At 37.6% G+C, this 27,053-nt stretch overlaps 1 protein-coding gene and 1 long non-coding RNA gene across 7 annotated transcripts in view; one reads left to right on the top strand and one right to left on the bottom strand.

Annotated features, from left to right (window-relative positions):
- Nucleotides 1-27,053, bottom strand: part of FXR1 (FMR1 autosomal homolog 1) — a 64,556-nt gene that overhangs the window by 13,003 nt on the left and 24,500 nt on the right. For 4 of the 6 annotated variants that reach the window (XM_063621763.1, XM_063621764.1, XM_063621767.1 and 1 more), the window contains exons 4-13: nt 16,053-16,124; nt 15,496-15,644; nt 15,177-15,270; nt 14,649-14,765; nt 12,522-12,692; nt 10,115-10,193; nt 6,086-6,195; nt 1,957-2,043; nt 574-631; nt 424-486 (exon numbers count right to left, since the gene is read on the bottom strand). In XM_063621763.1, coding sequence (XP_063477833.1) covers nt 424-486; nt 574-631; nt 1,957-2,043; nt 6,086-6,195; nt 10,115-10,193; nt 12,522-12,692; nt 14,649-14,765; nt 15,177-15,270; nt 15,496-15,644; nt 16,053-16,124 — 1,000 coding nt within the window. Of the gene's footprint in view, nt 1-423; nt 632-1,956; nt 2,044-6,085; nt 6,196-10,114; nt 10,194-12,521; nt 12,693-14,648; nt 14,766-15,176; nt 15,271-15,495; nt 15,645-16,052; nt 16,125-27,053 lie in introns of all 6 variants that reach the window. The other 2 variants (XM_063621762.1, XM_063621766.1) reach the window with 1 other exon arrangement.
- LOC134733130 (uncharacterized) lies at nt 541-26,541 on the top strand. The gene is made up of 3 exons (XR_010116667.1): nt 541-652; nt 6,393-6,435; nt 26,466-26,541. It is a non-coding gene; the product is annotated as an uncharacterized lncRNA (long non-coding RNA).

Genomic DNA, 27,053 nt, shown 5'->3' with positions numbered 1-27,053 from the left:
TCTTGGCAGTGATTCGCATACTTTTCATTTTTTACTTAAAGAGGGTAGACAAAAGGTGATTCCTAGAAGTATCACCACCACCATTACTAGGTATTTACTGGGAAATGTATAAAACTGTACTAGCAAAGTATGTGAAAAACAAGTTACATATGTATTCTTTGTAAATACAATAAACATGACAATGAACTACCAACTTAAAAACATGCTTTGCTTCATTACATAACTGCTTGGAAATTTTATATATTTTACTGTCATTTTAACGTATACTATCATTACTATTGAGACATGTACTAAACCTTCAGAACTACCTTCTACCCTCAAAGCCAAGATAGAGTAATGAACTAATTACAAGAAAATGTGTTAGAGCACCTAAACTATAACTACTATTATTACTATTACAAAAAAAAAAATTTTTTTTTTTACCATAACCGGAGGTGTAATTAGGTCCCCGACGACCTCTGCCTCTTCCACTATAAGACCTAGAACCTTGTACAGAAGAGACGGTACTTTCATCAGTGGCATATCCTTTCTCTTTTTCAGGCCCTCTGGTGGAAGAAGGTCTGAAACCCATACCAATCTGTCGCAGCTGTTCATCAATCTGTAGGCGTTCCATTCTTAGCTGTTCTACTTCCTACAATCAAAACAAAAAAGAGTAAGTCTTCTTATATATAACTTTTTGTCTTCCTAAAGCCTAAAGCTAGAGCTGTACTCCCTACCAAAGCCGTGACGTTAGGCAATTAGATGGTAAAGAGCATTGTGTTCCTAGTCAACAGAATTGATGAGGTCATTTGCTGTTTCTGTTCAACATTTACTGAATGGCCTAGAGTGTGCCAAACATGCTGCTACAGGCATACAATATAAAAGAAGACATGGACTCTCCCCAACCAAGGGGATGTTTAACAGACAGCTTTAAAATAAGTTATTTATTAAATAGCTAACAATTATACAATATTACCAGATTTTGCCCTCAAGGAGTTAGAACTGCTAAATGAGATACAGGTAGCATCTATGAAAGGTACTATTAACAAGCTACTTTCCTATCAAAGTAGTGAAACATGAGTTGTGACCTAGAAGGAGTGCTAGACTTGGTCATTCAGAAATTGAGGTAATTACAGGATGCAAAGGTTACATGTCTACAGAAAGCTCTTGGTTAAAAGATGAGTACTGAAAGATAAAGCACTGGCTTCAAAATGCCAGCTTTAATTGCGAATTTTCATATAAAGATGAATTTCAAAAGAAAAGAAATGGCATTATCGGAGTGATCTCGAAATAGTAACAGCAATAATGATACGACAGACTGGGAGGAAAACATACTAGAGGCAGAGAACAGATGAGGATATTATTATACTTTAAAAAGAAACACAGAAGGAATAAAAGGGAAGAGTAGAAAATAAAATTAAAATGTTTAATAATTTATAGGTCATATTTTTCTAAAAACCCTTGCTCTTTATGTATCAACCCAAATAGACTATTTTGTTAACAATGGTTACAAATTATCAAGTAATGTCAATGGAGATAACGCAGGTGATTTGCATAATGCCAAAGTTACCAAGGAAGCCCAATGTCACTCCTGGTTCTGTATCCTATTTGTATGTAAAGTACAAAAGTAAAAATAAAATGGCTCCAGTATGAACATGCAGATACATAAGTGATCTGAGAGTCAAATTGCATGAAGACAAAGGAAAGTAATCATTTCTTAAAGAAAGAAATATAAAAGCTCAGAGAAAAGAGAAACTATGCACATAAGGTCAATCATTTTAAGATGACAAAAGACTTTAAATTCTCATGTAGAACAATGGCAAATCTGAAGCTGAATTAACAAAAATATTTAAAGATTTGAAGTTTACTTCAAATATAAAATGTTTAATGTGAGGACATTTTAAATTTGTAGCAAATGTACAACATTTATGTAGTAAATGCAGCAATATCAGAATATAGTATGAACCGTATACAAACCTTTAGATAAGCAATATGATACTCTAAAAGAACTTGCACATTTCCAATGCTTTCTTTAGTGCCAACAAATACAAATGGAACCATACCCTGTATATAAAAAAAAAAAAATTCTTCAGTGTTTAATATTTTAACAAAGTTCTAGCCTAAAAGTGACATGAAATTGACAGGCAGGCACACACACACACATTTTTTTTTTTTTTTGAGATGACGTCTTGCTCTGTTGCCCAGGCTACAGTGCAGTCGTGCAATCACAGCTCACTGCAGCAAACTGCTGGGCTTAAGTGATTCTCCTGTCTCAGCCTCCAGAGTAGCTAGGACTATAGATGCGTGTCACCACAACCAGCTATTTTTTTTATTATTATTATTATTTTTTTTTTTGAGACGGAGTCTCGCTCTGTCGCCCAGGCTGGAGTGCAGTGGCACAATCTCGGCTCACTGCAAGCTCCGCCTCCCGGGTTCACGCCATTCTCCTGCCTCAGCCTCTCCGAGTAGCTGGGACTACAGGCGCCCGCCACCACGCCTGGCTAGTTTTTTTGTATTTTTAGTAGAGACGGGGTTTCACCGTGGTCTCAATCTCCTGACCTCGTGATCCGCCCGCCTCGGCCTCCCAAAGTGCTGGGATTACAAGCATGAGCCACCGCGCCCAGCCTTTTTTTTTTTTTTTTGTAGAGACAGGGTCTTGCTCTGTTGCCCGACTCCTTGCCTCAAGCAATCCTCCTGCTTTGGCTTCCCAAAGCACTGGGATTATTGACTTCACAAAGAGGTTACAGGCGTGAGCCACCGTACCTAGCCCCAATATATAATTAGGAAAACTCTTCTGAAACACGCAGCAATTTACATGTACTAAACTTCAAGATTTAAGGGGGAAAAAATGCTAAAATCCATATAAGTTGAAATACTCAGATTTTCAATAACTTTTCATATTTGCACCCCAATTTACTGTTGTAAATTGTGTTCTGTGTGCTAAACATTTTAAAAATAATTTTTAAAAATCAAGTTTATATCAAGTTTTCTGATTTATAATCAATTTAATTTTCCAAGTATATAAATCAACTTTTAAAGTTAAAATGATTTTCTGGCAGGTCATGGTGACTCACACCTGTAATCCTAGCACTTTGGGAGGCTGAGGCAGGTGGATCACTTGAGTTCATGAGTTCCAGACCAGCCTGGGCAGCATGGAGAAACTCCGTCTCTACAAAATATACAAAAATTAGCTGGCAGGATAGCACATGCCTGTAGTCCCAGCTACTTGGGAGGCTGAGGTAGGAAGATAGCTTGAGCCTGAGAGGCAGAGATTGCAGTGAGCCAAGACTGTGCCACTGCCCTCCAGCCTGGACAAGATCTTGAGCAAGGCTGTCTCCAAAAACAAAAATAAACAATTTTCCTTCAAACTGGCTATAAACTTACAGACTAGATATATCATCTTAGTAGGTATAGCTTTAAAGCATAATAAAGCACATTAGCCCAGTTATCCCTACAGTATGTGCTCAGATAACAAAATCTTGAGTGTCTGTGTACTACAAGAGGTACTTCCTGACCACTAAAAGAAATATCACCACCAGAGCATAAATATTTACACAATGTAAAATTAAAGGAATTATTAAGATACGTAGAGGTATTCAAGTAAAGCAAAGTATTAGGCCAGACTTGGTTTACTTTGCTGAACTTCTGAGTAAGAAGGTTTTAAAAAAGTGGCAGTAAAGAGAAATAAGATGGCACACTGTGAATTTTTCTTCTTTAAAGAAACATACTTCCAGCTTCTTAATGGCTGAGAAAAATGAGAGTAAAGCTTAACTCCCCCAATCAGTTTCCATGTCTCTCATTTTCTTCATTTTACAGAATAGTTTCTAACAGTTAAACAGAATGGCTTAGGGATTTTTGGTTCTAAATATGAAACTAAGCGTGGCTTAAGACATTTTAGTTCTATATATGACTCAATTATTTTCAAAGTAATTTTTTTTTTTTTTTGAGACGGAGTCTCGCTCTGTCACCCAGGCTGGAGTGCAGTGGCGCAATCTTGGCTCACTGCAAGCTCCGCCTCCCGGGTTCACGCCATCCTCCTGCCTCAGCCTCTTCACAGTGGTCTCGATCTCCTGACCTCGTGATCCGCCCGCCTCGGCCTCCCAAAGTGCTGGGATTACAAGCGTGATCCACCAGGCCCGGCCTTTCAAAGTAATTTTTAAGAGTAACGATTTTTAGATATGGTTCATTTAAAACTTAGGCAACAGGGCAAGTGCTAGGGATACAGCACAGCAATTACAGAGGTTCACAGTGGCTTTGAAGAAGTCATTTCAACTATGAAAGCATGAAACAAGGGAAACTAAGATTAGGGAGTGAGGAAATCTTAACACTGTCCTCAGGAGTTCACAAGCAGATAAAAGGGCATTCGAAGTGAATAAAAAGGGGGGTGGGAGGGCAAGGACCTAAAAAAATCTTCAGCACATAGCCTGTTTTCAGGTCTGTATTATGCATTTCATGTATTTGATTTAATGCTCATTTAAAAACTAAGAAATAGTATACCAATTTTACAGTTAACAAAATAACTTGCTGAAGTCATAAAATCAGCAACCAAACCAGCCAGTTTCATCTAGTTACCTAATCCCAAATAACATCTATTTGTTAACTGCCAGGATCTTCTGCTAAGGTGTAAGAATAAAGTTTCTGTTCTAAAGATAATCAAAATCTCAGAAAAAAAAAAAAAAAAAACACTAAACGTTATCATAAAAAACTCATTGTACAGCATTAATGATATGACCAAAAAACAGGAATTCTAAGAAGACAAAACATCATCAACATGTGGGAAGAAAGACGACGAAAAATTTTAGAAAGCTAGGATCAGAATTAACGAATTAACAGCAACATAATGGGATTTCAATTAAGAAATGGTCAATACTTTCAGATTCCACAGCAACGTAAAAGCGTAAGGGAATTTCAATTAAGAAATGGTCAAGGCCGGGCACAGTAGCTCACGCCCGTAATCCCAGCACTTTGGGAGGTGGAGGCAGGCGGATCATGAGGTCAAGAGATCGAGACCATCCTGGCCAACATGGTGACACCCCATCTCTACTAAAAATGAAAAATTAGCTGGGCGTGATGGCGCACACCTGTAGTCCCAGCTACTCAGGAAGCTGAGGCAGGAGAATCACTTGAATGAGGAAGGCAGAGGTTGCAGTGAGCCGAGATCGTGCCACTGCACCCCACCCTGGTGACAGAGTAAGACTCTATCTCCAAAAAAAAAAAAAACAAGTCAATACTTTCAGATTCTACAGCAATGTAAAAGTCTAATGGGATTTCAATTAAGAAATGGTCAATACTTTCAGATTCTATAAAATAGTTAAGGAAAGTACAATCAAGAATTCCTGTCAGCACAGTTCACAATGGCAAAGATATGGAACCAACCTAAGTGCCTATCAACCAAAGAGTGGATACAAAAAAAATATGGTATATATATACCATGGAATATTACTCAGCCATAAAAAGGAACAAAATAATGTCTTTTGCAGCAACTTGGATGGAGGCCATTATTCTAAGTGAAGTAATTCAGGAATGGAAAACCAAATATCATATGTTCTCACTTGTAAGTGGGAGCTTAGCTATGAGGACGCAAAGGCAAAAGAATGCTATAATGGACTTTGGGGACTCAGCGGGGAGGAAGGTTGGGAGGGGGGTGAGAGATAAAAGACTACATATTGGATACAGTGTACACTGCTCAGGTGACAGGTGCACTAAAATCTCAGAAATCACCACTGAAGAACCTTAACCATGTAACCAAAAACCACCTATACCCCAAAAACTATTGAAAAAAAAAAAAAATTCCTTTGGGAGTATCAAGTTCTACAGCTTTACACTCTACATATGAAAAATAACTGTTAAGATTATCAAAAAGAAATCTTTATTATCAAGAACTGGCTTTTTTTACTGAAGTACTATCAAAACAACTAAGAACAAGGCCCACACAGTAGAAAATGACTTGTTTTTTAAGTGTATAAAATAATATTATGAAAACATAATTTTAAAAACAAGAAAGAAAAACCCTCCATATCAGATAAAACAGACAAAATGTTTACAACTATTAAGTTGGCCAAAAAAAGGACATTTTAAAGAGGCAGATTACATTTTAAATACTTACATCTTCTCTGGGTAATTTATTTTCATTGTCCCCTTCAATTCTCACTCGAACCACACCAGATTTGTCCACTATTTCTTGAATAACTTTGCCATTTTTTCCAATTACTTTTCCTTTAGTAAGAGAAAACAAATATAATGGTAAGCTAAAATTCAATTCTGCTATTCTTTCAGTGTCAGCCCAAATTATTTGTAACTTGCTACTAAATTATAACCATCAAGTGAAGCTCCCATCTTTTTACTTTCAATTAACTCGCCCTACAGACTACCAAGAAACTTTACCCTTGGTCTGAAACTTACTTCTCTTTCAGCACGCCTAAGGTTACTAACTGGGACTGACAACAGTGCTCACAGGTAAGAAATTCTCAAAATCTAGACTTTTAAAATATGCTTATATCATTTTCATATTTTTAAAATATCCAACCCATTTCAAAACCTTGGATGTATACACAAAGGCCAAGAGAAAACTATTTTAATTTGACATTCATCATTATCACTTTATTAATTCACATAAGTAACAAATTCATCAATCTCGCTTTTATTTGCAAGTTTCTATGGGTCCAAGAGATTTCTATGACTTGAAGATAACTTTAGGATGAATATTTAAATGTATTATATTTTACACCAAGAAGTTTTTCAAGTACTCCACAGCTATATAAAAAATAAAATATTGTAAAATTACATAAAATTCAAGTATTTAACTTTTCTACACTTAACTCATAAGTCTGTCAAACAGCAGTTATTCAGTATATTAATAAATAAAGGGGTCAAAAGGCTCTCTTTCCCTAAAGGACTATCTAAAGATTAGCATATACTTACATAAATAACAAAGCAACACTGAGTTGTGTACCTATTAACAAGTACTATTCAAGTAACCTTCACCATATGGAACAGATGTATCCCTTAGACAGTGAACAGCAACAGCATATTTGTTATCAAGTCCACATCCTCAATTAATTTAAGTATACACTTTTCACAAAAACTTAAACCTTGGTTGAAAGCGTTAAAATGGAAGGTTTTCCTGTTGCATGCCTGAACAGTTTCCATTAAAGAATGAATAAGAACGACAACAGTAGACTGGTCAATACAATAAAAGGACTATAATGGGTTTTTCTCTCTTGTATTCCTACTCTCAAGCCTCCTTCCCCATTAATAACCCTAAATTTAAAAGCAGCAGCAATTGAACAGGTTAAAAAAAAAAAATAGGGCAGGGAATTCACATGACGTGTATCTTCTCTGAGCAGCCCTAGCAGCAGCACATAAAAGCAACGTTCATTGTTAACACAGTGAAGCTCAAGCAGCAACTCCATCCTTGACCCTGCTAGAAGTAAGCAAATGTCTTTCGAAAAACAAAGGTTAGGTTGATATACCATATTCCTCCCCCAGAACCTTTGCCACTTTCTTCTTGTGAACTATACCAGTTTTGAGTGATCATCCATCACCCTTCTGGGGTCCTTGGCAGGAACCTACCTGCAAGTTTTATTTAGTCCCACCAGACCGTCAATATTTTAAATGATCATTTCCATAGTTTAAATCCAGACCATATTGACAAACTGAAGCAGACCTGTAGTATAAATTGAGCATTGAATATAAATGCTGAAGGGACAGACAGAAGTGATTAAGGAAGGCTTCTGGAGGTAAAAGGTTTTAAACCATTTTCAAATCAACGTTCAGGTATTTTTCCCTTTGATTTGGGAGGGATGGGAATGGTCATCTTAGAACTCTCAGAACCCGAATGTGTAAGGAAATCCTCTCTGGAACTTACCCACCAAGTGTTCTCATTCCCTTTTAATCCTCAGTTCTCTTTTTCTTTCATTTGGACTAAGAATCTACTATTTTTCAAAAGACTGCTTCATCCATAAAACATTATGGAGGGAAACATTGTATTTTTACACATGACAACCAATAGAAATTCTTGTACTACTCCTGAGTATTTCACCAGTGTGTAATAAGTCACTGCTAATGTGTATTTCCTAAAGAGCACACAATCCACATCACCAAAGCCAACATAGACAGGATACAGGAAAAGAGACAACAGGTACTCCACTGAATAAAGAGAACAAAGAACTACAAATATACCCAATTTTCTTATTTTTGAAATATCAGAAACTTTTACTTACAACACCTCCCACAACTCTCTAAGACCAAGGCTATCTTTTATAATTGACAGACTTGGATTGAAAAGAAACCTGATTCCCTTTCACAAACCCACTGCCAAATCATTTTTACAAGTGAGGAAACCTTAGTTAAGTTAAAATTACATCTGTAGAGCAGCTACCACAATGTTAGTAATGACAGATGTCAATAATTAACAATTTCTTTAAAAGGGCATCATTTTCAAAAGCAGCTTATCAAAGGTGATTTCATTTGACACTGATAAACATTTGATAATATTGTGCACCTTACCTATGTATAATTATACAAAATTCTTCAAGTTTATATTGAATTTTAACATCTCATCTTTCTAGCAGTTCAGTCTACAGTGAACAATGGTATACCAAGAACTAATAAAGTAGAGCTTACACAATTGGCAGTAATGTCATACCTATCCAAATGTTCGAGCAGAACTGAAAGGCTTTTTATACCCGGGCACAGTGGGTCACGCCTGTAATCCCAGCACTTTGGGAGGCCGAGGTGGATGGATCACAAGATCAGGAGCAGGAGTTCAAGACCAGCCTGGCCAATATGGTGAAACCACATCTCTACTAAAAATACAAAAATTAGCCAGGCGTGGTGGCTGGCACCTGTAGTCCCAGCTACTCGGGAGGCTGAGGCAGGAGAATCGCTTGAACCCAGGAGGCAGAGGTTGCAGTGAGCCGAGACTGCATCACTGCAAGTGCACTCCAGCCTGGGTGACAAAGCAAGACTCCATCTCCAAAAAAAAAAAAAAATTTTATTTTTACATAAATACTAACACTTAAATTCCAAGAAACAAATTCCTGTGTTTTAAACTACTTTTCCTGAATATACTACTTATTAATGGCCAAAAAAAAAAAAATCTTTTTGGAATGGAAGTGTTTTTTATTTTTCTGTTGTTTGTTTTACACAATTTAACAAATAGAACGCCCATAGCTAAACATCATTTCCTAAAGGCAGAACAGGCTGCATTATATAAATGGAACCCAAGAAGCTGAAAGTATTTCCTTAGCGTCAAAAAAAATTCATGAGAGATAACAGGGAACAAAAACTCATCCCCCTCCTAGTAAACTACACTACATTATATCTTGATGCTTCTTTTTATATTAAATGTTTAGGTAAGTCAATTTTTAGTACAGTCACTGTGTACTTAACACATAACCAAAGCCTTCCCAATTGCCTCAAATTGCAAAAAGACAGACAGCACAGATGTAGGGCATATTAATAACAGAGCTACAAATTAACTCACTCCAAGCTATAATGCTCATTTAACCATAGCTTCAAATGCAAATTCTTGTCACTTAACTATAATCCATGGGTACAACAGTTTCAATAATGGTGTCAAATAATTAACAGTGAAACCTCCCCTCATATTATCATCCTTCTCTCCTGCCCACAAGTTCTTACCTTATTATTCTATGCCTTGCAACAACCTACTATTCATGGCCTACTGTGTAGAAGTTTATTACCCTATTGTTAGTTCACTGTTACTTTTCTTCTGCACTAAACAAATATCACAAATACCTTCTCAAAAAGTAGTGATAATTTTGATGAATATATATCAGTGATAAAAAGACAGTAAAGGAGTGAGAATAATAGGGAAGATCCCAAGTGATGAAAAGACTGATGAAAAACTGTAATGACAAACTTATAAAAACCCTGGGCCTTATTAGTGGGTCATCCTGTACAGAAGAAACATCTTTACTTTTTAACATATGACAATAACAAGTTACACAAAATGTTATCACCAAAAAAAGAAAAGAAGTATTGCTATCTAAATAAATCTACACATAACTGGAATAAGGTTATCAGACTACAAGACTAGTTTTCAATTAAGTCGCTATATGTAACTAAATAATGTTCATTAACTTATTTAACATTTAGTAAAAGTACCTACCAACGAGATTCCTAGGAACCTGAATAAAATCCTCCACAAATTCCAAGAAACCTCTAGCCTTTTTTACAGCATCAGCACTCTGTAGATGAGGGGAAAAGTAAAAATGAAATCCTGTTTCAATCTTGGAGCAACCCATAATCCGAAACAAAAAGATGAGAAAAGAGAAAATTCTTAATGATTATGTTCTACTAAGATTATGCTCATTCCACTGGGGAGAGATTTCAGGTGAAGTGATTCACAAAGTACTTTGAAAAAATCATTTTTAAAAACCCCAAATCAGTCAGTACTATTAAAACCAAAAATAAAATATCATCTCTAAAATCTTTAAGCTGCCAAACAGCCAAAACTTTAACCCAATCCTAAATATACTAGTCTATACCTCCTGGTTGAAATTCTCATGTTAAATGTTAACAATACAAATTGTTAAAATTGTCTGATTTATTTATTCTCAAAATCAGGTATATGACTTAAAAAGCTATTTTTGCAGAGATGCATTTTTTAAAAGTACCTACTGGTAAGATTATCAAAATTCATAATTTCTAATGAGTACAATTTTAAACGACCAGAGGGTTGGGAGTGAGTCTCTACATGGACTTTCTACTTCTCAATACTTCTCACTTTCACTTTTAACGTTTGTTCTTTAATAACCACAGATAAGGCCAGATGCGGTGGGCTCACGCCTGTAATCCCCGCACTCTGGGAGGCCAATATAGGAGGATCGTTTAAGGCCAAGAGATTGAGACTAGCCTGGGCTCACGCCTGTAATCCCCGCACTGTGGGAGGCCAATACAGGAGGATCGTTTAAGGCCAAGAGTTTGAGACTAGCCTGGGCAACACAGGAAACCTCCATCTCTACAAAATATAGAGATATATATTTAAATTAGCCCAGCATGGCAGCACATGCCTGTAGTCCTAGCTATTCAAGAGGCTGAGGCCAGAGGATGGCTTGAGCCCAGGGGTTGGAGGCTGCAGTGAGCTATGATCACACCACTGCACTCCAGCCTGAGCAACAGAATAGACCCTGTCTCTTAAAAAAAAAAAAAGCAAATAAAAAATTTTTTAAATTTTAAAACCATAGCTCAAATTATTCTGTGCACACTACATGATACACCATATGCAATCAACATTTTTAACAATGCATCCAATCCTTAAGAACTATATTAAGGTAAGCACTATTATTATTTTATAATGAGAACACTTATACAAGGAAGTAACAAACTCTAAGCCTACTCAAAGCGGCCTACTTAAAGTGAATTCCAATCCAGGCAGTATGACTCCAAAGCCCATCTTTTTTTTTTCCCTCCTCCTTCTCAACAAGACAGGACCTTGCTCTGTCACTCAGGCGAGAGGACAATGGCATGATCATAGCTCACTGCAGCCTCTCATTCCTGGACTCAAGTGATCTTCCTGCTTCAGCCTCCAAAACTGCTGGGGTTACAGACGTGAGCCACCGTGCCTGGCTGTCTTAATTACTATGTTATACTATCTACTTTTAAAGGTTTTGAAATTAAAAGTGAAGCTTCTAGTCAGCTTTAATATGTGAAAGCAGCTGTTCATAAGAGCTATGTATGAAAAGTCAAGAGACAAAACTGTCATACAAAAAAACTCCAGGCCAGGCATGGTGGCTCACGCCTATAGTCCCAGCACTTTGGGAGGCTGAGGCAGGTGGATTGCTTGAGCTCAGGAGTTCGAGACAAGCCTGTGCAACATGGCAAAACCTTGTCTCTTTAAAAAAAAAAAAAAAATCCAGTTACTCAAATTTGAAGGATGGTCTCAATTTACATATATAAAAATATAGATAAGATGCATGTATATGTATATATATAAATTTACCTATATTTTCCTAAACTCTATGTTGCCCTGGCTAGATTCAAACTCATGGGCTCAAGCAATCCTCCTGCCTCAGATTCCCAAGTAGCTGGGACTGCAGGTGTGTGCCACTGCACCTGGCTGAGTAACATTTTAAAAATAACTTACTAATTTTCTACCCCTGCAAACATCATGATTAACCAGTGACGAAGTATTATACAAACTCAAGTTCTAGAAAAGCTATTCTAATATATGCCATTTACTCCTGCCAGTGCCTGGCACACAGTAAACATTCAAAAAAAAAAAAAAAACTTCGATATTTGTTATGAGTATAAAACTGAAGCAAACTCAGAAGCAGTTAAGAAACCTCAATAAAAAAACTACGTATTTAATTACTTAGTAAATCTTTCACTCCCCTCAATACAAAGTTAACTTCAATTCAGCTTCATAAGTAATGACTACTAGGCTGACTTTGATACTAATTGAATAAATTCTACCTCAAAAGTGTTTCACTGGAAACTGCAATTTCAGATAAAAATATAATCAAACAATAGATGGTTAATACACCAAAGGCCAAGGCAGGAGAAAGAGAACTTACCTCTCCGTAGATTCTAAATGTTCCAGTATCTTCATCTAGCTCAATGGCGGTAACTCCAGGAACCTTCCTAGCTTGCTGGATGTTACTACCATGTGTTCCTATTGCCAGGCCCATTAAATCTTCTCTCACAACAAATTCCTCATGAAAAGCTGCTGCAAGTTGTTTTGTGCACTAATAAAAAAAGAAAATTAGTATTATAAAAGATCAAAATACAAAATGGCCTTTTTGTATGGTTTGGTTTTTTTCCAGACAGGGTCTCACTCTGTCACCAAGGCTAGGGTGCAGTGGCGTGATCATGGCTCACTGCCAACTCAATCTCCTGGGCTCAAGCAATCGTCCCACTTCAGCCTCTTGAATAGCTGGAAATACAGGCACGCACCACTGAGCCCAGCTAATTTCTTTTTTTTTAATTTATTTTTTGTAGAGAAGAGCTCTCACTATGTTACCCAGGCTGGTCTCGAACTCTCGGGCTAAAGCAATCCTCCCACTTCAGCCTCCCAAAGTGCTGGGATTATAGGTATGAGCTACCACACGCGGCCACAAAATGTTTTATTGCACATCCATGTTCATAGCATTATTTACGATAGTCAAGAGGTGAAAGCAACCCAAATCCACAGACCAACGAATGAATGAACACAATGTGGTATATACATTCTGCCTTAAAAAGGAAATTCTGACACATGCTACAAAGATAAAACTTGATGCTAAGTAAAATATGCCAGTCACAAAAAAGACTAAAATGATTTTACTACATGAGGTACCTAAAATAGTCAAATTTATAGCAACAGAAAATAGAATGATGGTTGCCCGGGGCTGGGGAAAGGGGAAAATGAGCAGCTGTCTAAAGGGTATGGATTTGCAGTTTTACAAGATGAGAAGTCCTGAAGATTGATCAATAATGTAAACACACTTAATACTAAGTGTACACTTAAAAATGGTTAAGATGCTAAGTTTTATATGTACTTTACCACAGTGTAAAGAAAAACCCGAGAAGAAAAAATCACCAAAAACCCACATAAATTTTAAAAAAAAGGCCAAAACTCAGTCTCTTAAGAAACAAAGGAAACTCATCTAATGTCATAAAATGAATGGGGAAAAGAAACTGTTTTATTCGTCCATTTTATTAGTCTAAAACACTTTGCCAGATACAGGCAGATCTGTTCACATATCCCTTGTTCAGAACTTTTAAATTAATGAGAACATTTCCAAATTTGTCCTAAGGATAATAAACATATCTTAATTTCTCTAAGACACCACAGTGTGTGCATGCACATGTGTTCATCTAGATCTAGAAAGTGTGAGTGAGTGGGAAGAACAAGTATCCTAATAGCGTAGCAGGGAAGAACAGGACAAAACAGAGTACCTTAGGATAAAACAGAGATATAATGATTAGCTTAATATTTTAATACTACATGCCACATGATGCCTCACTCCTAGTCCTCCTCTCCTCTCACACAAGAGTTGTTACAGTGAACTAGTTACTGATGAAAGGTATCATGTCTGACAGACGACGAGGCAGTTAAAAAAATAAAAAGGTTAAATACAAAGTAAAGAACTAGCAATACAGTCTACTGAGTATCCCTAGTTTCTTAGCTCTTTGGCACCTGTCATCTAAGTCCTACCAACAAGTCAACAGGCATTTAGCAAAGGAAAGGCTATGTTTGATAAAAGGTAAAATGGAAAAGCAATTCTTCTACAGACACGACAACTCCAAATAATCACGAAACAGAGGTCCTAGGCTTCCTTCGTTTGAAGCAAGGAACTTAAAAAATATGAAACTAAATGGGGGCCAGGTTCGGTGGCTCATGCCTGTAACCCCAGCACTTTGAGAGGCTGAGGCGGGCAATCACTTGAGGCCAGGAGCTCGAGACCAGCCTGGCCAACATGGCAAAACCCCATCTCTACTAAAATACAAAAATTAGCTGGGCTTGGTGGGGCACACCTGCAATCCCAGCTACATGGAGGCTGAGGCAGGAGAACCACTTGAATCCGGGAGGCGGAGGTTGCAGTAAGCCAAGATTGTGCCACTGCACTGTAGCCTGGGCAACAGAGCCAGAATCTGTCTCCAAAAAGCAAACAAAAACTAAATGGGACACAGAAAACTCTTTTGTAAGTAAACCCACTTACTTCTAAATGCTTAGTGGCCTCTTCATTTCTGGACATAAGCATCAACTTCGTACGAATACTTCGCAAATGCATGTCACTTAAGATGTTTACTCTCTTCACAGTTGCTTCACTGGCAGACTATAAACAAACAAGCTAATTACTCAAAACTTTAATCATTCTTCCAAATAGCACAAACACCATCCCATCTTCTATGCAAACCCTTCCTTGCTTCTCATCTACTACACTTCTTTCACCTAACACTCACTACTCTGAGTAATCACACTTTCCTTTCTGAATTCCTGTATTATTTAGATCTGCTATTCAGAATATGTTTGATTGGGGGAAAATCCAGAATCTCACACATTAAGAATTTTATGATGTTAAGAATGTAAAGTAATTAACATTTTATAGCTGCAAATTTTTCTCCCACACTGTATTAATAAATTCACTATACACTGTTGACCTTAGCTTTTCTCTTTTGAAATATGTAATTATAAAATCTGTGCAATACCCATTAATAAGCTACCTTGTAATATGGTATTATCTTACCAGTATCATTAGCTGTGTTGTTTCTGGATGGTAAAAAATTCTGCATGCTCCTACTGCTTTCTTAAAATCTTTATGTGCATTTTCATTAGCACACCTAGAGAGAAATTAATTTATGTGTAAGAACTCAATAACAGATTAAAGTCAGAGGAGAGTCATAATATAAAGTCAGTGTTTCATTTTGACATCCCCCACTAAAACCTTTGTTCATTAAGATGATTTTCCGTCAGCAGGTTTGATTGGGCATTAGGGAAAATGTTTTGTAGGACTGAAAAATCTTCTTAATTCACAAAACAATTCAATAGTAAATAAAATTACTCACGCCTCTCTCAAATCCTCAGGAACATCCACTGTGCATTTAAAGAAGGTATTTTTTTTGACAGTTTTATTTTGATTGACAGGCCGAAGTCGTTCAAATGTGACTATTTCATTGTAAGTAGCGTCACAAGCAGCATATTCAATGACATAAAACTAAAAGACATCAAAATACTTTAAAAATCCCATCTGAACAAAAATAATGAAGTTTAAAAGTTCTAATTACCTTGCTCAGCTTAACCAATGGACCCTCCCCTCCATGTGGCATAAAATACTAAGCACAGCTTAGCCACATCAATCTGATTTGCCTAAACTAGATTACAGGTTCTTACAAGCATGAACCTTGGTGGTCCTTACATGCTTGAGGTGTACCTCTGGAGAGCAGCTTTGGTGTTTGCCAATACAGAACACAAACAGAAATTAATGCTAATGGAAATGTCTGATCAACTATTTCTCAGGTAGACTTTAGAAATAAAACTAACAGTTGAAATAAGATTTACAAAAACTAAGCACTGAGGTACTTCCTTAGAAACTAGTCACAAAGCAAGTGTGAAGAGTACTTACTTCTCCTTTCATCATCCGAACTTTAGCCAACCACCACCCACATGGCTCTTGGTCATTTGCTCTTGAATATACCTGAGAAGAAAAAAAAAAATGCGTATATCCATTCATCCCAAAAGATTTCAATGCTGTAAATAATGACTTTTTATTAATACCCAATCCCATTAAACTTAAGAATCAAAAATACTATTTTATTTAAATTGGTATATTAAATGCAATTTAAAGAAAGTGATATGTACACTTAAATTTACTACTTAAAAATAAAACTACACTTTTTTGAGCAATTTAGCTTCTTGGAAATTAATTCCATATTCATGAGGTTTACTAAATGTAAGTATTATTTTACAGAAATGCTCTTACAAAGGAGTTTTAAATAATGTAAAACACAGGTCTTCCTGTTTCTGTCAACATTGTTAATATTAAAAATTGTTCTCAAAAAGTGATTAACCTAATTTTTAAATTCCATCGAAGATATGAGATTTAGAGCCCTTGCTAAAGAACCTAAATCAAATGTACTAAAATTGTTTAACTGAACAAAAAAATTACATTCAGTCCATCTAGCAGAATACATTAAGTATCTTACAAAATTCCTATCCAGGCCGGACACAGTGGCTCACACCTGTAATCCCAACACTTTGGGAAGCCAAGATGGGTGGATAACCTGAGGTCAGGAGTTCGCGACAAGGCTGACCAACATGGAAAACCCTGTCTCTACTAAAATACAAAAATTAGCCGGGCATGGTGGCAGGTGCCTGTAATCTCATCTACTCGGGTGGCTGAGGCAGGAGAATCATGTCCAGGGGGCGGAGGATGCAGTGAGCAGATATCACACCATTGCACTCCAGCCTAGGCAACTAGAGCAAAACTCCATCTCAAAAACAACAAAACAAAAACTATCCACAAAAAAACAAGTCATATTCTTTATAAGTATCAGTTTTATTAACGTTAATAGGTCACAGAAGCTTTCACTTGGGATTAGAGTTATTTCTTATGACACAGCAGAGCTTCTTTAACGTATTATATTTTCAATATAGAGAAAGGTAGAAAAGGAGGGCTGAGAAGAAACTAAGAACCAATAAAAACCAAGATTGACTGTCCTTGCAGAGATCATCAGCGAAACCTATCAGTGGATGTAAACAGCCATCTGGGAGATAAACACAGACAACTAAAAACAAAGACTTTTAGAAAGCCTGAAGCTTCTATCAGGATGATTTGAGAGTAATCTTGGAAGTGGCAGGAATGCTGGAACTGGAAATGAATAAACCAAAACCTACTAATGAACTTTATTGTACACCATGATTAGAAAAAAGCTATGAGAAAAAGCACGAAGTCCAATATACCAATCAGGGTCCGTTAAACTCAATTTTAGCTTTTCCATTTCTTTTATAAACAGATCTAACTATTCAAAGGGATATCTCATGACTTACATTCTTTCTTAGACATATTCCAAAAAACAAGAAAGTTTACTTTTCTAAGACTAGAACAGAACTCACCCTTATTCTGTAATTATTATATGTATCCACTCGGCCCTTTTATAAATGTAAAGTAGAATCTAGTTATCTTATTTTTCCTATATCTTGAAACACTTTACAATTTCATCAACATTCATCAGTTATTCTCAGCTATGCTTTAAATAAAGACTAAAATGGAACAGAGGAATGATGGCATCACCTAGAGGATACAAAAGTGAAATAAACTGTTAATGTTCATACAGTTTCCTTACTGCATAGCCTGAGGTATCACATCTCTTTCAAAACAGTTCAGAAAGACCAAAGACACCATCCTTGTAGTCTGCTTTTAGCTACCGTTGACCAGTTGATAATTATGAATTTATTTTTCACTCATAATTGCGAAGAGAAGAAAAATTTACAGAGGAAGGCCTTTCTAATTATTAGAGGTATCAGACAACAGATGCAAAGAGATAGCAGCATACTAGATTCTACTGATACACGTGAAATTATCTTACAAAGCAAAATCTCAGACTATCAAGTCTTCAGATGGTGACCTCTTAGATGAATGTTCTCAAACAATGTATTTCTAAGGAGAAGAGGGAAAGATGATGTGTATTCTCATCCAGTTAATGACTCAACTGAGACTCCATCATGCAAAATCCTCCAACAAGAACCCAGATCATCCTGGTTTGCTAAAAGGGTGTATGACGGTATTCTTCCATCTTTTAAGATGTTTGTGGTCAGGCGCGGTGGCTTACACCTATAATCCCAAAACTTTGCGGAGCCAAAGCAGATGGACTGCTTGAGAGCTCAGGAGTTCAAGACCACCCTGGACAACATGATGAAACCCCATCTTTACCAAAGATACAAAAGAAATTAGCCAGGTGTCATAGCGCGCACCTGTGGTCCCACCTACATGGAAGGCTAAGGTGGGAGGATTGCTGGAGCCTGGGAAGTTGAGACTGCAGTGAGCCAAGACTGTGCTACTACACTCAAGCCTGGGTGACAGAACGAGACCTTGTCCGGGGGAAAAAAGAAAAAGTAAAATAAAAATTGAACATAAAACTTTAAGAAATGTTTGTGTGCCAAAATGTACTTTGTAAGTGGAAATATCAAAAGCAGATGTGTATACAAAGGTAACTAGAAAAAGAAAGATAATGAAATGCAAAAATATTCAATAGTCAATCCAATTGACTAAATATGCTAAAATTACAGCACAGAGATGGCTATCCCTTCTTCAACAGAATGAGATGCCACTAAAAGTTCCAAAGTATTCAAGGACTGCATTCTGATGATCCAACTGTAAGAATAACCAGAATAAGCTAGAATTTATTAGAGATGTATTTTAAATCTGCTATCAATATGTATTAAGATTGGTATGTTCTAGGTTCATATATAACAGCAGTTAGTTACATTTAGAGAACTGCATTCATTGTAGATACATATATAACCAAAACCTGGAAAATATGAAAAAGTTGGATTTGCTATGTTTAAACTCTTACTAAAATGTCTAATAAGGCCATGTGTGGTGGGGCTCACGCCCATAATCCCAGTACTCTGGGAGGCTGAGGTGGGCAGATCACTTTGGCTCCAGAGTTCGAGACCAGCCTGGACAACATGGTCAAACACCATCACTATGCAAAATACACAAGTTAGCCAGGCATGGTGGCATGTGCCTGTAATCTCAGCTACTTGGGGGCCTGGGGTGGGGTGGAAGGATCCCTTGAGCCCAGGAGGTCAAGGCTGCAGTGAGTTGTGTTTGCTTCACCATACTCCAGCATGGAGTCAATAATGGCCCTTAAAAAAGTCTAATAATGGCCGGGCACAGTGGCTCATGCCTGTAATCCCAGCACTTTTGGAGGCTGAGGCAGGAGGACTACTTGAGCCCAGGAGTTTGAGACCAACCTGGACAACACAGGAAGATCCCATCTCTATAAAAAAAATTTTTTTTTAATTAGCCAGGTGTGGTTGGTGCATGCCTCTAGTCCCAGCCACTTGGGAGGCTGAGGACGGAGGATCACTTGAGACTGGGAGGTCAAGGCTGCAGTGAGCCATGATCATGCCACTATACTCTAAACTGGGTGACAGTGCAAGACCCTGTCTCAAAAAAAAAAAAAAAAAAGGTCTAATAATGACCTTACTACCCTTTCATTCTTTCTGCTACAAAATTATTTGGTAAATGATCAGTGATGACTGTTTTCCCAAGTATACTGAGGGTTACAAAAAGAATATTCTAGGCTGGGCGCGGTGGCTCACGTCTGTAATCCCAGCACTTTGAGAGGCCGAGGTGTGTGGATCACCTGAGGTCAGGAGTTCGAGACCAGCCTCAACATGGAGAAACCCTGTCTCTACTAAAAATACAAAATTAGCCAGGTGTAGTGGCACGTGCCTGTAATCCCAGCTACTCGGGAGGCTGAGGTAGGAGAATTGCTTGAACCTGGGAGGCGGAGGCTGCGGTGAGCTGAGATCGCACCATTGCACTCCAGCCTGGGCAACAAGAGCGAAACTCCATCTCAAAAAAAAAAATAATAATAATAATATCTTAACAACCAAAAGAAGGTGCCCATTCGAGTAACTATCTCAGAGAGGTAGCTCGAATATCTCTTGTTAATCTGTGGGTAAATCAAGCCTCATTTGCTGAAAATGTTATGTCTTAAAACTACCTAACCCCCTTATTCTATTTTCACCAAAGCATAACCATTCATGAATCTGGCTTTCTAAATAAACCATTCTCAACTGCCTGGAGGCTTTTCTCACTGAACAATGAAATGCTGAACTCAATTTTAAACTTAATATCCACTTCTGTAAGCTTAATAACTTCACCCCTGAAAGACCAAGTTACTCTCATAAAGTGACTAAACCTAAATTCCTAAGCCTGAATCAAAACACTACAAATTTGGCCGCACAGCCCACACCTGTAATCCCAGCACTCTGGGAGGCTGAGGCGGGTGGATCACCTGAGGTCAGGAGTTTGAGACCAACCTGGCAAACATGGCAAAACCCCGTCTCTACTAGAAGTACAAAAATTAGCTGGGCATGGTGGTGGGCGGGTGTCCGTAATCCCAGCTACTTGGGAGATTGAGGCAGGAGAATCGCCTGAACCTGGGAGGTGAACCAAGATCGCACCACTGCCCTCCAGCCTGAGTGATAGAGCAAGACTCCTTCTTATGAAAAAAAAAAAAAAAAAAAAAAAGGTGAGCACAGTGGCTCACACCTGTAATCCCAGCACTTTGGGGGGCCAAGGCAGGTGGATCACCTGAGGTCACGAGTTCGAGACCAGCCTGACCAATATGGTGAAACCCCGTCTCTACTAAAAATACGAAAATTAGCCAGGCATGGTGGCGAGTGCTTGTAATCCCAGCTACTCAGGAGGCCGAGGCAAGAGAATCACTTTAACATAGGAGGCAGAGGTTGCAGTGAGCCGAGATCACGCCACTGCACTCTAGCCTGGTCGACAGAGCAAGACTCCATCTCAGGAAGAAGGAAGAAAAAAAAAAAAAACCCACTTATAGTGCTATGGATCAAATCATATCCTATACAAAATGAAGAGTATATCTCACACAATAAAATATCACTTTAATAAGCCAGCATTAAAACTGTGCTCTAGTGTACTATATCCTACATGTTAATTACTGAATTGATTTACAAATATGTCATTGAATAACAGTGCCCCACAGAAATTCCTTTTCTTCAGATTTTACTTAACTCTGCAACTATTTCACAGGAACAATTCACACTCTCAAATGGCCCACACACTGCTCTAACATATTAAAATCCAGGAGACTGTGGAGTAACCATGATGAGAAGCCTAAAAACACAACAGCACTCATTTTAATCACTATCGTTTTATGGAGTACAGGATGAAATAAATAGGAAGAATCAAATTCCAAAAGCCTATTTCAGGATTCTTTCCACCAAATGATCCCAAGTCAAACTCTGTTTAAAAAAAAAAAAAAAAAAAATCTCTAAACTCAAGCAAACAAATGTGAGTGATTTAAATGTAATTCCAATCTGGATCCTAAAGTCATCAATTTTTCATTGAAGTTCATAATGTTCAACCTATGCCTTTTTCTTTTTTTTTGAGACGGAGTCTCGCTCTGTCACCAAGGCTGGAGTGCAGTGGCGCAATCTCAGCTCACTGCAAGCTCCACCTCCCGGTTTCACGCCATTCTCCTGCCTCGGCCTCCCAAGTATCTGGGACTACAGGTGCCTGCTACCACGCCTGGCGAATTTTTTGTATTTTTAGTAGAGACGGGGTTTCACCATGTTAGCCAGGATGGTCTCCATCTCCTGACCTCACGATCCGCCCGCCTCGGCCTCCCAAAGTGCTGGGATTACAGGCGTGAGCCACCGTGCCCGGTCCAACCTATGCCTTTCAAGTAGCCAAATTAAGAATAAGTATCAAAGACAGAGAATTTTTACCAGTCTTCAATAAATTAACTATATTTCCATTTTTCCAAAGAAATTTTCCTAGTATTATTTACTATTAAACTAATCAATCATAATCCATTTTCAACATGTGAAATACATTTATTGAGTACTGCTATTACGTATCTGCCATTTTGTATTATTACATTTTAAGAAGAAAATGCTCATTAGAAAAGTTTAACATCTGGAATGAACATGTATGATTTCTCTACCTAAATAATAGTATTATCTCATTCACCTTTAAAGCTGATACTTTAACAAATCAGTTTCCTACCAACTTTCTTTACTATATCAAGTCCTAGAAACTGGCCACTCTGCAAGACAAAAACAAGTAACAAATATGTTCGTCTCTCCTTTATGTGTGAGCATTTCCCAAGCAGTAAGACTGACAATGGTCTTGGTATCTTGGTATGATGAGAAAAACCACATCTAAATACAGACAGCTGAAAACTTCAGACTGGCCAAAAGAATCAAACTTAAAACTTTTTAAAAAGTAGACTAAATAATCCACGTATATCTTTTATATAAATAAAATACTGAATTAGGCTGGGCATGGTAGCACACACCACTTTGGGAGGCTGAGGTGGGCGACTGCTTGAGCCCAGGACTTCAAGACTCGCTAGGGCACCATGGCAAAACCTCATCTCTACAAAAAATACAAAAATTAGCCCAGCATGGTAGCACACGCCTATGATCCCAGCTACTCAAGAAGCTGAGGCAGGGAAGATCCCTTGAGCCAGGGAAGTCAAGGCTGTAAGTGAGCCATGATGGCACCACTGTAGTCCAGCCTGGGTGACAGAGTAAGGCCCTGTCTCAAAAAAATAAAATTTGGAAAAAAAAAAAAAATCTAAAAAGTTGTAAAAGAAAGGAGTGTCTTACCTGAGATAATTTTTATTCTCTTTTTTAATCCAATTTCTCTCAAGGCGCCTATCCCAACATTTTAATATAATATATAGATATATAACCATAATGCCTGACAATCCGCCATATGACTAGAAAAGGAAAGGCATATGCCACAAGAACAAAAACTTGCCAATTCCTATTTTAACTATGAATACTAAACCAGAAAACCTCACAGTTCAAAAACAGGTTTTTAAAATTTCAAATATGCTAAATGCAAGGAAGAAACCTTATAAAAAACATTATCAGGGCGGCGCGTGGTGGCTCAAGCCTGTAATCCCGGCACTTTGGGAGGCCGAGGCGGATGGATCACCTGAGGTCAGGAGTTCGAGACCAGCCTGACCAACATGGAGAAAACCCGTCTCTACTAAAAATACAAAATTAGCTGAGTGTGGTGGCACATGCCTGTAATCTCCACTATTTGGGAGGCTGAGGCAGGAGAATCACTTGAACCCAGGAGGCAGAGGTTGCGTTCAGCCGAGATGGTGCCATTGCACTAGAGCCTGGACAAGACCAAAACTCCATCTCCAAAAAAAAAAAGAAAAGAAAAAGAAACCAACACGTTATCACCTTAGATGTCAGGCTTACTATGTAACATGTCTATGTGTGTTGCTTATATATTACTTGCTGAGCAAGGCAGATATCTGAAATAAAAAGCAAAAATGTTACATGTGAAATAAGGGAGGAGGGATATTTCTACTGCCCTTCCAAGAGCCCAAAACACTAGATACCCAGTGTAAACGAAATCTAAAGAACTCTTCATTTTCACATTACCTTCAAACTTTACAGGCTGAGCATATTTTTCTAGCAATCTTTAGTCAGCAAAAATCAATCATTAAGCAAATACTTATGAAATATTTACTATTAAGTGTTATAAAGATTTTTAAAGAGATGCCACCACTTTTTAAAAGGCAAATAAAAAGCCACTAATTAGGTATAAAAATAAATATTTCCATTTTAGACCTTTTCAAAATTAAGTTTCTACTATAAATCATATAATGTCTTCTTGGGTCCACTGCTGGGCCATGACATTACTTTATGTGCTGTAACTTCATGTAAATTTCCTAAGGGGCTAGAAAGGCAAACCCTGTATTTAAGCAACCAATATATTTTTAATGTAACAAAATGTTAGTGTAAACCATATGAAACTGTCAATACTTAACCATTTCTGACCTACAAGAATGGAAATTTCTTATGGCTCAAGTCTTTAAAGATCACCTTACAATCTTAATAAAGCTCTCTCGGATCATTTTTGTTCTAAATTTATTACTAGGGGCAAAGTCACCTTTTCTTTCCTTCAAAGAAGGATTCCTAGAGCTGCAGAAGAATGTTGTGAGTCTGGCACAAAACTGACCAAACCCTGTGAATACATTTGGAAAAACAAAAAATGAAACTCATTATCAGCTTCCCAACCTCCAGACTAACCTTGGACAAGCTAATAAAGTATTCACAGTTAAGAAGAGGACACAAACTGTTTTGTGACTCTGAAATAATCTATTTAAAAAGCATGATGGTAGAGCTTCCGGGCTGGTGAATCTATTGATGGGCTGGAAATGTGGCATGCTCAAAGAAGTCATGGAAGCTCTACTTTCCAAACCCCTTCCCTCACCCCAACCTTGCCTCATGCATCTCTTTCATTTGGCAGTTCCTGACTTGTATCCTTTATAATAAACCAGTAAACAATCGAGCCTTACCATCTGTAAGTATGATTGAAGAATGTCAGTTTACCTCTGGTATTTTGCACAATCCCAGAAAAATTTTAAGAAAAAGTGTTTATTGACCAAAAAAATTACATTTCATAACTAAGGCGATCAGATATGAAGCAACCTAAAAGGATTACCACCCAACCCCCCACCGGTATAAGGGAAAAATAGTGCAGGGAAGCAGATGTAAAAAACATAATTTAAAAATGTAAAAGTAAGCCTGCGCAGTGTCTCATGCCTATAATCTCAGCACTTTCGGAGGCCAAGGCGGATGTTCACTTGAGGCCAGAAGTTTGAGACGAGCCTGGCCAACATCACAAAATCCCATCTCTACTAAAAATAAAAAAATTAGCCGGGCATGGTGGCTCACACCTGTAATTCCAGCTACTCAGAGGCCAAGGCACGACAATCACTTAAACTTGGGAGGTGGAGGTTGCAGTGAACTGAGATTTTGCCACTGTACTCAAACCTGAGCAACTTAGTGAGACTCCATTTCAAAAAATAAAAAATAAAATTGCCTAAGAAAAAAACACAAAAAGATAAAAACTCAGGGCCGGGCACAGTGGCTCACACCTGTAATCCCAGAACTTTGGGAGGCCAAGGCAGGCTGATCACCTGAGGTCAGGAGTTTGAGACCAGCCTGACCAACATGGAGAAACCCCGTCGCTACTGAAAATACAAAATCAGCCGGGCATGATGGCGCATGCCTGTAATCCCAGCTACTAGGGAGGCTGAGGCAGGAGAGTCGCTTGAACCCGGGAGGCAGAGGTTGTGGTGAGCCGAGATCGCACCATTGCACTCCAGCCTGAGCAACAAGAGCAAAACTCCATCTCAAAAATAAAAAATAAAAATAAAAAAATAAAACTCAGCCTTAAAATGCAAGGACTTCCTACACCAAAAACTACACAAACAAAAAATAGACAATTCACAGAACAAGGGGTTAAGAGCCAACCAACTAATTTAAGTGATGTTCCCATATTACTATTCATTAAGGAAATCAGAATTCATGAGACATCAGCTTCCATCCACCAAGTTTACAAAATTGTACATACGAACAATATAATACAGTCACTTAATGTATGAAAAAGATACCTCCAGTGTTAATAAAAGTATGAAGTGGTTATTCCGAAGACATTTTTGGAGGATGAAATGGTACATTTTAATACTTTTAAAAATGTTAACCTCTTAGGAATTATACTACCAGACTTGCATAAGAATATTAACTTTAACTCTGGCATTGTTTTCTTTTGCTAACAGCAAAAAATTTGTAATGTAAAGTAATTTCAATGTCTTTTAATTTGATATATCCACACCAAATAATTCTGAGGTGGTTACAAAAAATGAGGTAAATTTAAATGAGAAGACACGAAAATGTTTGCTGTCCTAATTAAGTGAATACAAAAGTCACAAATATATAACTTAATCCCAATTTTTTTCAACTTAAATATGTCCTTTATACATGCAAATGAAAAACTCACAAGAGAATCAACTCTGGTAAATGAAATTTAAGATAGGGTGGGTGGACAAGTACACCTACATTAAGATGGAAGGTTCACTTTGTACTTTATATAATTTTTTACATTAAGCTTTATTACTTTAAAGAAGGGGAGGAGGCTTTCGAAATGTTACCTGGGAAAGCACTAACTCCGAGTTTCTAAATACTCTATGTAATATGGATAAATCCTTAATAAACGGTGACAAAAAAACAAATCCTATGGATGGCAAGATTATGCTTAAACTTTTTCCTTATATGAATTTTCAAATTTTTCAAAAGTGAAAAAAAATCACATCTTAATTTCAGATAATGACTTACAAAATTCTAGAGAGCAAATTTGACCAGAGCTGAATCATAAAACACAACGTGAAATTTAAAAAAAAACTCTAGATTCAATTTCTAAATCATTCACTCTCTAACACCAATGTCTTCTTCACAGAAGCGGAGGCAGACCACAAGGGTGAGCCAGACTGTTCAGGAACAGGGCAGGACCCTCCTGGACAGGAATGGAAAAAGTACACTGTAACAACACCCTCAGCACCCCACCAAGAGCAGTTTTCCCTTTAATCGGAGACTTCACGCTACCAATTTTAAGTGTCTAAACAACAAAAAAGTGTAAGAAGCATTACTCTCAAAATTGAGTGCCACACATTTCTAATTCTAGAACATGTCCAAACCTACATAATTCCTTGCTTGACCTAACTTTTGCTTACTCAAAATCCAAAAAACACTGTACCAGAAATAAATTTTGAAAAATGAAAACGAATCAAGCCCTTTATTCTCACAGAAAACTGTAAGAGATACAATATTGAGAAAAACATGTTCAATAAAATCTAAAGTCCAAATGAACATAGTAATCTGCAGCATCACTGCCATATATAGCACCCACCAAGGACCCCACTTCACACTCCTTGATTTGCAGCAGTCACTTCACCACTTTGTTTCCTCGTGTCTCCCCCAGATGCCACCAGTAACCTTTTCCTCAAGAACTCTAATACACACAGATAGTTACAGGTATCCTTACAAA

Source organism: Symphalangus syndactylus, chromosome 17 (genome assembly GCF_028878055.3).
Source record: "Symphalangus syndactylus isolate Jambi chromosome 17, NHGRI_mSymSyn1-v2.1_pri, whole genome shotgun sequence".
Lineage (NCBI taxonomy): Eukaryota > Metazoa > Chordata > Mammalia > Primates > Hylobatidae > Symphalangus > Symphalangus syndactylus.
This window is presented reverse-complemented; position numbering and strand designations above follow the sequence as displayed.